The sequence below is a fragment of the Gadus morhua genome, chromosome 11, assembly GCF_902167405.1.
Source record: "Gadus morhua chromosome 11, gadMor3.0, whole genome shotgun sequence".
NCBI lineage: Eukaryota > Metazoa > Chordata > Actinopteri > Gadiformes > Gadidae > Gadus > Gadus morhua.
Window position 1 is genome coordinate 2,852,790 of NC_044058.1, and position 10,227 is coordinate 2,863,016.

Consider the following 10,227-nt stretch of genomic DNA (forward strand, 5'->3'; position numbering starts at 1 on the left):
TTGGTCGCAATTGACCAATCACTAGTTTTCCCTTTTTCACCCTGGGACCTTGTATCAAAAGAATGTGTTTTCATGTACCGAAAACTCGTGTCCTTCTAGGAGGTCGTTCCGCGTTTATACACAAAAATCGTAGCCGTGTGGACAGGGCCTAGAACAGGGTTACCCTAACCCTTGAACACACCATAACTTGCCCTCCCCCTCTGCTCTCACCCCTCCCTAGGTTTCTCCGCCATTGAAAAGTGATGCATTTCACACACCTGTGATTGACATACCAGATGGATCCCTCAAACCAGCCATGGAAGAGATCCCCTGATTGGTCTGAAATGAGCTAGGAACAGTCTAAAGCGTAAATGCGGTCTAATGTCAGTCAACTAGAAAACATTAACAGCTTATGTCGCTCATAGCTGACCATGACTTTGCCAATTCAAAACCATTACCATTTATTGAGTAGTAATGAAATACCCCCTTATATGTTCAACATTTAAAAAGCATATTATCATTATCCACATACAACATTGTATTATTCTGATAGAGGAATTGTAAACAAGCTTTTTGCACATCTCTAATGGACAGGAGACAAAGAAAATGTTATTGTACAAACAAATAAACCCACGCTGCAAACTCAAAGTATTGACCAGATAGACTTTTAAAAACTGGCACGTTACAGGAACATTTACAAAAGTCACGTCAAGGAGGATCCTGCTTCACAAAGTTAGAGTATATATGGCAAGTGTACATCTGGGTCCATAATTAATAAACCGGAAGTAACTTCTATTTTGGGGCATGGTGCCAATCATTCCGTTGGAAAATGGTTCAATATAAATGCGATACATTTAATAAATTCAGAGCTTTGTGTAAGAGTGTATTCATTTTTACTTGTCTTATGGCACCATTGTTACATTTAAACATGCAATCTAAATCCATTCTTGCTGGATGCAAATACCAATATATTTCACCTACAAAGATTGAGATTATCAAAATGTGAACCATTTAGAGCTAATATATAAAGTCAGAGTCAGAATAACAATGCAAACTGTGCATAGGTTTGTGCAAAAATGCTGATTTTGAGTTGATCAATTGCCAACACTTGAACAGCTCCATTGCATTTTTCTTTGATGTGATGGAAAGCAAACGCTAACAGCATTCTCATGTCCGTCACTTATTGGTCCCATGGAGTCTTTATACAGAACACAGACAATACATTGTTAACCTGTTACACTAAGGAAACCAATGCAAACCTATTGCCTTATGATTACAATTATAGCCAGATAAACACCATTCAGTAACAAATGTTACATAGGACAACTTCAGTGCAACACACATCAGAAAATAGTTGTCCCTTATTAGAACCAATAACAAATTCAAGGCATATACTGGGGAAAGAAAAACTAACAACCTGACATTAGCTTGGTCAATATGGTGCATTGTATCAGCGGCAGGCCCATCCATCAACCCGTTTTATAAACCCGAGCAAACAGGAATGTCTTGGGAATAAATTAACCACCATCCTCTTTAGCCAGAACATGAAAAGATGGATTCTCTGGGTTTCTTGAATTAATACACTAAAACAAATACGTTGGCATTAGCATAATTTGTTGAACCACACCCGCTTTTTAGGTTATAGCTAACTAAACCGGCTCTCAGGCCTGACAAGATATTTAAACTACATCTTCCTTGTCTCTCAATCCACAATGCCTCGCTGCAAGCAAATCAACGTCAACACCGTCTCTGTGCAGCAGGAAGGCCCCTAGAGTCTCATACCACCTCGTCAGACTCCAGGCTGTACTCGTCGTACAGGTCGTCCAGGATGCCCAGCTGGTCCTCCATGGCGGGCAGGTACACACTCAGGTCCCGCCGCATGCCGCTGGTGAAGCCCGGCTTCAGCTGGTCCCCCTCCTGGGATACTAAGGCCGCGGTGAAGGACTCGTAGGACGGGGAGGCTCTCAGGGCTAACTGGAGGGAAGGGTTACAGTCAGTCAGGCTACAGTCATGAACACAATGGGGCTGATCTAAGAAGAGCCACCTGAGTGGAAATGATACCTACAGCGAACACGCCTCGTACGACCCAGCCGTGGTACTGGCGAAGCGTCCTTCCATAGGCGTTGTCTGATTGAAAGAAGAGACCTTATGTGGCATACCATCTCAATCAACCATGGATCATCAAGTATTTGCATATGGTACATGTGCTCACAGCCACTGCAGGGCCAGACAGTTTTGTGGCTAGGGGATACTGGGTTTGATGCCCAATCATCCCAGACCTGTAGATGCCTAGCCCCTATCTGCCCTTGAAGGACATGGATCTATGACAAAGAATTAACTCACTGAGGGCCCCATGGATGTCCTGCTCCCCAGAGTGGACCTCAGACAGGAACTCCTTAAGGAAGCGGAGGCCTCGTCGGAGCCACAGCAGCGCCTCGGTGGCCGAGTTGCGCACCTGTGCTGTAGCGGTCTGCAGCTCGTGCAGCACGATGGACTGGAGGGTCGGGAAGCTGTTGGGGTCTGACAACCACTTCTGGTTAATTTTCTAAAGCCAAAAAAACAAAGAAAAAACAAATGGTCAAGCTGACCAAATGGCTAAAGAAGTGGTGGTTACTTTTCCCTTTGGTAAATGGACTGCATTTATACAGCGCTTTTCTAACCAGTGGTCACTCACAGCCCTTTACAATACTGCCTAACATTCACCCATTCATGCACACATTCACACACCGACAGCAGTGTCAACCATGCAAGGTGAAAGCCAGCTCGTCAGGAGCAGTTAGGGTGAGGTGTCTTGCTCAAGGAACCTCGACACTCAGCAAGGAGGAGTCGGGGATCGAACTAGAAACCTTACAGTAACCAGCCAACCTGCTCTACCTTCTGAGCCACATGCCAGCCCCCTTTATTCCTGCCATCGGTATGTTCCAGGCAATCATGAAATTATGCTCTGCTATTCTCTCTGTTCTTTAAATAAATATACTATGCACAAAGAAAATAGCTGGGTTGTAACCATTCCCGTCAATTAATGTTCTGGACTACAACATTTCACCTTCTCCGGTTTTGTTTAGCAAAGAAAATCATGCTAGATAAACATGCTTCTAGACCTGCCAAACAGAACCTGTTTGTTAGCACAGTCTGAGGGAGAAATTAACTTGTGCTTTAGGAAACATGGTTTCCCTTTTTACTTCTATTAGCTTGCCATCACATTAGTCTATTGCATACAGCTAAAATGCTGACCAGAAAAAAACTCGGCAATCATCAAATTAAGGCTCGACACTGAAATCATATATCATTTTTACTTGACATAAATAACACATAAATACGTTCATTACAATTGTAATATTTGGATAGATAATTGAAAAATGAATATAATAATTTTTGGATTCATTAAATCCGTTTTAAACCGAACAGATTGGTGAATTAATATTAGCTTATTATATACTGCGGCTCTGATATAGAAAAGTGTTATTTAATTTTAGAAATACATAAAAAGATTATCAAAAATCCTTGATTATGCGGCACGTTTTCTTAAAAAATGCGATGAAATATGCGGCGTATTTATGCAATTTTATGCGATGAAATTATGGTAACTCGCGAAAAAATGCGGGAACTTGCAAAAAATGCGGGAACGTGCGAAAATTGGGGTTTGAAAAAGAGGGGGAAAAAGTGATTCCCCCAACACCCTGTTCTCACTAGGCTATTACCTTAATGTAAAGAGTCATTTCTTATTACTTTCTATGAAAAACAAGCATACTACATTACAGAAAGTGCTCTGAATATTTACAATTTACAATTTGACCTGACGAGCTGGCTGTCGCCTTGCATGGTTGACTCTGCCGTCTGTGTGTCAATGTGTGTATTAAACGATGTAAGTCGCTTTGGATAAAAGCATCTGCTAAATGCCCTAATTGTAAATTGGAATATTTAAGTTCTAGTCTTGTTTTATTTGAGACCTTAAAACATGGCTCAAACTTACAAAACATTGAGTACAACTTCTGTAGCTTTACAAAAAGAATCTGCTAAAACTTCTGTAAAAATTAATCAATAAAATACAAATAAATAAATGTTCCTGTTTCACAGAGGAAGCTTTTCAAAAGAGTAACAAAAAAGTGCAATCTTACAACTTTAAAGTTGAATCAACTCATTGAATGAAACTACAACAGTCCAAATGAAAACTAACTGCAGCCTCTAACACTAGCCAATCATTCCTCATCCTCATCCTCCATCCCCTCTCCCTCAACGTCCATCTCTTTAACCATCCTTGCATGTTTGGCTGCGGCAAAGTGTCTTTCCAGCGTCGACTTCCGCCTGTGGTCCGACACGCAGTTGCACAAAGTGCAAAATAATTTGCCCCCACTGTCGTGTAACAATCCGGAAAAACTGCTTTGCACGGTCTTTTGCACTTATCTTTGTTGGCAAATGAGACCGCTTCATCTTGCCTTCGTCACGGGGTTTGCGATGACGTTCACGTCCCGTAATTACGTCACTTCATAACGTTCCCATGGCAACAGGGGGAAATGGCTGCTTTTTTCGTGGAAATTGGCAGTTTATGCAGTGAAAGTGCGGCATATTTGAAAAAATGTGGCCCCTGCATGAATATGCAGACTTAGGCTGATTATGCGTTGAATTATGCTTTCGCATAATCACGTTTTTCTGGAGAGACTGACTAGTTTATAAAAAGAAAGGTATCCATATGGACATGAACAGTTTTGTATAAGTTATATCAAAGCAGATATCAAGCCAAGTATTTTCACCATTTACACCTACCTTGATGTTTCCAACAAAATCCATTTTAACTGGAGCGAACACGGTGGATCCCAGCTTGTCTATGGAGAGAGAGGACCGTCTCAGTTCATGTTGCTGGTTAATTCTATCAGAACTTTATACCTCTTGAATGTGCAAGAAAAATATTAATTCAACGACCACACATGAGGAAAATAAGTGATCTGTGGATGACTTTGAGAGATGATCTATCCATCTAGGTCATGCATTACATGAATGGAATGGGAGGAAAGTTGCATTGAGGTATGGTAGCTGATGAATAATTAGCAGGTCTGATTCTAGGTAGATGAGAAGGACAACATTCTTCATTAAACATTTTACATTATAAATGACTATACTTTACAACCATACAAATCTAGTGAGCAGCTTCCACTGTGAAATTCATCCTCACAAAATACCACTTGACTGCTCTGATGGAATACTTATACAAATACATAGTAAGAAAGAGGCAGTAAAATGGTATTTGACATATTTTACCTTAATAAGCAAGAAGCAACAAATGCTAAATTAGAATTTCACTCTGAAATGGGTTGTGAGGCAAATTATTTGCCTGGGACGCATCCCAGAGCCAAGTCCAAAATAATGAAACCATTATGAAAAGAAGTGCATGCAGCTGGAAGAATGCAAGTATTAGATCGGCCAAACAGATGCATTCCCCCCTCGTGAATAATAAAGCACTTATGGAAGATCAAAGGCAGGAAGAAGAATGATCAGACATAAGCTTCATAAACACGAGGAAGGAATAAGTGACAGACATAACAGGATGAAGAGCCGAGGAGATAACTAGGGGGCCTACCTAAGACAGGCACTATTGCATAGCATGAGTCCAAAAAGTCTTGGGTGGGGATACCCCTGTCGTCTTCCAGTCTTATATCACTAAATCTAAAAATAACAAAAAGAAATAGGTGGAAAAGATACAAACATGAAGATATGTTAAAAATGATGTATTCCAGAAGTAAGTCTTTTTATTGGGTCATAAAAAAGAAAAAAAAAGTACAGGCGTCAAGTAAAAGGATGGCTCAGACAGAGTCATGCAGTATCAACATCACAGCAAACCAGTAACAACCGGTAATAGAGCTGGTCAATGTTAATCGTTAACAGCTCTTTCATTCAACTGACAAAAAATAAAATTAAAAGTAAGTTAAATCAAAAAAATAATTTATAGCATATTATAATACATAATTAAATTAGTAAAATCATACTTTTCACATATTTTCCACCAACACTGTAAACACTGGCAGGATAATAGATAAATTTGAATTAAAAGAGGAGGTTAGGTTTGAAAAGAGAGAAATTGTAACAAGGAAATATAACTTTACAAACCGAAAAATCGGAGGAGGGCGTCTCTGTATGTGTTTTGTGACCAAGAGAGAATCACTGGTTATGAATGTGTCATCGTTTCAAAATATATAATCCTATTGCGTGAAACATCTATAATAAGTGCAAAAAAGAAATATGACGTTTGAATTAACACCTGAATACACACACCCACACCCACACTCTCCATACATAAAACACACAGTATAGACAATGAGGGTACTAAAAAAATAGAATTAAACACTGGGTGGGCTAGCTTCAAATCAGTCTAAATGTCCCATTGAGCTGTTTTATCATCTTAAAGGATGTGAGCCTCTTGTAGAGAAGTTCCATACCTGTGACTCATTGTGCTGAAGAATGTATCTACACCCTCCTCCTCCAGCAGAGGATCCTGAGGAGGTAGGATTTGGTCCGGGGCAGAGACCATCTCCCTCTGGTTTCGGCTCACCTCATCCTCTCCATCCTCTTTGATTTGGTCCATGTTGTGCTTTTGTTCTTGTTCAGGATTGCTCCCCTCTCCCTCCAGTTGAGTCACAGGTCCAGCAGTATAAGGGGCTGGAGGCCCATCGTCCTCCTCAAGAGCTGAACACACACACACACACACACACACACACACACACACACACACACACACACACACACACACACACACACACACACACACACACACACACACACACACACACACACACACACACACACACACACACACTTTTATTTGGATGCAAATTTACAAAGAAGGAGAAAAGGATCCAAACATTTTGGGAAGAAATATTAATAATGTAACAGGTTCAAAGCTTACATGCCTTTACAAGACCTACATGATAAGTTGATAAAATATTCCCCAGAACAATTATGGATAAAAAAAATCAAAAACATCTTTGTCTCAAGATTTGCATTCTACCTATGGTGGCTGAAACAGAGCAACATTTTTCCAATCTTTTGGCTTCCTTCTTATGTAACCCCACCAACCACAGTCCTCCAACCAATTTTCTGGGATATGACATAAGCTTCCAAAGATTAAAGATATAAGTTTGCATTGGTAACCTAGTTGGCATATACGACTCACCAGTGGCTGGTATTTCCATAACACACACACACACACACGATTCCCAGGAGATCTGACCAATTGTATAATGTAAAACAGATCACATTGAGGAACGTATGCTGTAATTGCACTAATTAATTTCTACAGGAGATTGTTGATATCCACTCATTGACTTTCCAGAGAAGGCAACCAGATGTTCATCCTTGGTCACTAGCCTGGCAATCATTTTACAAAGCTGTAGACAGCGACCATCTGATGACTTGTGACATTTGCATTGTAATGGGGGACGTCTAACCTGTTGAGGGTGCTTGGTCTCTGTGGGAGGGTATGTCTGGTTTTTCTGGTTCCTCTGCTCCCTCTCGCCCCGAGTCCTGGCTCTGGTTTTCATTTGCTTCCTCTGACTCTCTCAATCTGGAACAGATACAATAGATCCCCAGTCAAGTACATCTACACATTTTATTGTTCACTCTTACAAAAAATACAACTTGCATGCATATTTTAAAGTCAATGAACAAAATTGGAGGCACATGTATGTGTGACCTACTTTTCTCCCAGATTCAGGTGACAGAGCGGTTTGATCTGGAGGGAGGAGCGGCCATTAACATTAGAGTTGAGCAACATCCAAATATTGAATTTTCACAACATCTTTGTCGAAGAAGCAATTAACGCCAGAGCAGTGTACCTTCTGAGGTTTGATGGCAGCTACTGGGGGAGAGCCAGGTGGACTCTGTGACACCATGTCTGACGAGAATGTGTGGTTGGCTATGTGCATGCACTCCTCAAGAGTTTTGAGGAATGTGGTGCATGTGGATTTAACCATGTTTCCAGTATCCTCACCTGCCTGCAGGAACCATCTTGGTATTAGTACACATATGCACAAGGCTAACATCCAAAAACCGCAGAGAATCAGTTGTTGCCTTAGTATGGTATAATGCTAAGTTCATGGCAGTGGTGATGGGTCACTCATGGAGAAAATGTTTGCGGACATAATGGCATACATGGCAAGAGCTAGTCTTATTGCTGCGTCTGTAGACCACAGAGCTTTCCCTTTACCGTCTGCCTCTTTTATTTTCTCTAGCTCATCAAAAAACCTTACTTCTGCAGAGTCTCCACGCTCCTCGCTGTCCTTGATCTTGTTCACTTGTTTGAGGAGGAGGTCACAGTACAATCTAAGTTCTGACATCTTGGTTTTTATTGCCTCTGTGTTTTCTTGAAGCTCTGAAAGGTATAGAAAAGATGATCATACAAAGTCAACAGTACATCTCAAACATACTTGTACTAGCGTTTAGGTTACCTTTCTCTCTCCTTGTCCGGTTGTCTGTGAGACAGGCCTTTGCTGTTCCCAGAGCCACCAACCACTTCTGCCTCTCCGCTGCATTGATGGCTCGAAGGTAAAAGTACTGCTCTCCAGGTATTGTGAGATCAACGCGGGTAATGTCTGTGGAATGGACTATACCATAGTGGTGAACATTAAATGCAAAGTAAGTCTTATTACTTGATTTGTTACAAAGTGTGTAGTCTCATATACAAATCACAGGAAAGTGCAAGCTACCAACCTAGGATTTCACACACTGAAATCTTAATGCTGCCTTTACATCCTTTCCAAGCGTCTTCTTGAGAATCATAGTAAGACAGCGTCCCTCCATCCAGAACAAACCACCGAGGCTGCCAACCTGCATGAAATCAGATCATATAATATGGTAGTATTAATCTAAAGCGATTTGTCATTATGGGAAGACATGGTTGTGTTTGACACTGCCACAATGTTTCTCATGCGGGGCCGCCTGGTATTTCAACTCAGATATACCAGGCTGATATATCAACAAAGATACACCAGGTTAACAGTGAGCTGGTATGCTAACACAGATGTACCATGTTAACAGTTGGACGGTATGTCAACGCAGATAGACCAGGCTAACTATTAACCAGGTATATAGGTGTTGATTCAGGATGTTCGATTTCTACAACTCTTTTGAATCCTCCATATGTCGCCAAAAGAACACCCCTGATGTATTCTAATGTACAACAGACTGAGTTCAGTGACAGGTGGGAGCTAGCTAACTCTCGCTCCCTCGCTCTCTCTCTCTATATATATATATATATATATAAATAGTGAGAGAATAACGTCGCTGACTTGGCAGTGATAGTCGATTAAACCCGAGGTAGTGCTTTAGTCGTAGCGGCCGTTAGCTCGATGGATTAACTCGCTGCTGGTTTTGGTAACGTAACTAAACTCTATCACAAGTGATAACAGCTACATGCTAGCTACGTGTTTCAAATGACTTACCACTTATGTAATTGGTCCATTTATGTAGTATTCCCTCCATCGCTTGTTAAAATATTGTTACGCTCATTACCTGTTTTTCGTCATAACAATGTGTAATGACCAGATGCTGACTGTAACGACTCCATTCTCCCTCATTAGTGTGTTGTGTACACCGAGTAGGAGCGATTAGTGATTTGCGTTTAAACCGCGCAGATTAAGTGCGTAACGTTCGTGAATACCGAGACCCGGTGTTGTGCCAAAAAGTGATCAGCTGCCAGAAAGTGATTTCAGCCGCGGGAGCGCGCACAGCTTGTTAAAGCTAGGCTATATCGCCTCGAAACGTGTGTGCGGCAGCAAAGTCTGATCAGTCATACTAGTCAATAGCACTACAGGACTATTGTCCGCTGTATTAACACAGATATGTATTTTAAGGTGACAAGACATCGACGTTGTACGGGGATCGACGTCTGATCAGTCATACTAGTCAATAGCACTACAGCACTATTGTCCATGAGTCAATTATCCTTCTTTATGTTTTTAAACCACTGTAATCGAAATTATATCAGTGTGTCTTTTTTATACAATAAAACATGTATTTTCTTACTATGCATTATTTTCCCACCTTATGGATTTTTCAAGAAGAAGTTTTCTTCTCAAAATGAATTGATAACATTCATGAGTAGGTCCTATAACATTCAATAGATTAGGGTTCAAACTAACACTATCACATTCATGTGGGCTATGTGGGGTAGATAAGAACAAATCAAGCCTCTTTTATCAGCTGTAATACGTTTTAAAGCGAAAATATGACACATTGGAGTCGTTTTCCTCCTGCCAG

The 10,227-nt window shown here is 40.9% G+C and overlaps 1 protein-coding gene across 4 annotated transcripts; it reads right to left on the bottom strand.

Moving 5' to 3' along the window:
- Positions 1-625: 625 nt before the first annotated feature.
- plekha8 (pleckstrin homology domain containing, family A (phosphoinositide binding specific) member 8) lies at positions 626-9,753 on the bottom strand. Of its 4 annotated transcripts, none has more exons than XM_030370728.1 (13): positions 9,411-9,753; positions 8,680-8,796; positions 8,418-8,573; positions 8,220-8,341; positions 7,806-7,964; positions 7,668-7,702; positions 7,419-7,534; positions 6,411-6,657; positions 5,555-5,640; positions 4,744-4,802; positions 2,323-2,499; positions 2,045-2,106; positions 626-1,949 (listed from the first exon to the last, which is right to left on the bottom strand). In XM_030370728.1, exons 1-13 carry the CDS (start codon positions 9,448-9,450, stop codon positions 1,769-1,771), a joined length of 1,557 nt encoding a protein of 518 aa, XP_030226588.1. In that variant the 5' UTR covers positions 9,451-9,753; the 3' UTR covers positions 626-1,768. The 4 variants fall into 4 exon arrangements, with proteins under 4 accessions (XP_030226588.1, XP_030226587.1, XP_030226590.1 ...); XM_030370727.1 differs by having other exon boundaries at positions 626-1,953; positions 2,323-2,524; positions 9,411-9,750; XM_030370730.1 differs by having other exon boundaries at positions 1,674-1,953; positions 9,411-9,748.
- Between the last annotated feature and the right edge of the window lie 474 nt (positions 9,754-10,227).

Excerpts from the sequence above, each read along its gene's own strand:
- plekha8 (XM_030370727.1), bottom strand. The coding sequence starts at position 9,450 with ATGGAGGGAATACTACATAAATGGACCAATTACATAAGTG. Across the intron at positions 6,658-7,418 it reads AGACCAAGCACCCTCAACAG|CTCTTGAGGAGGACGATGGG; the intron begins GTTAGACGTCCC and ends GTGTGTGTTCAG. Across the intron at positions 4,803-5,554 it reads TGCAATAGTGCCTGTCTTAG|ACAAGCTGGGATCCACCGTG; the intron begins GTAGGCCCCCTA and ends CTCTCTCCATAG.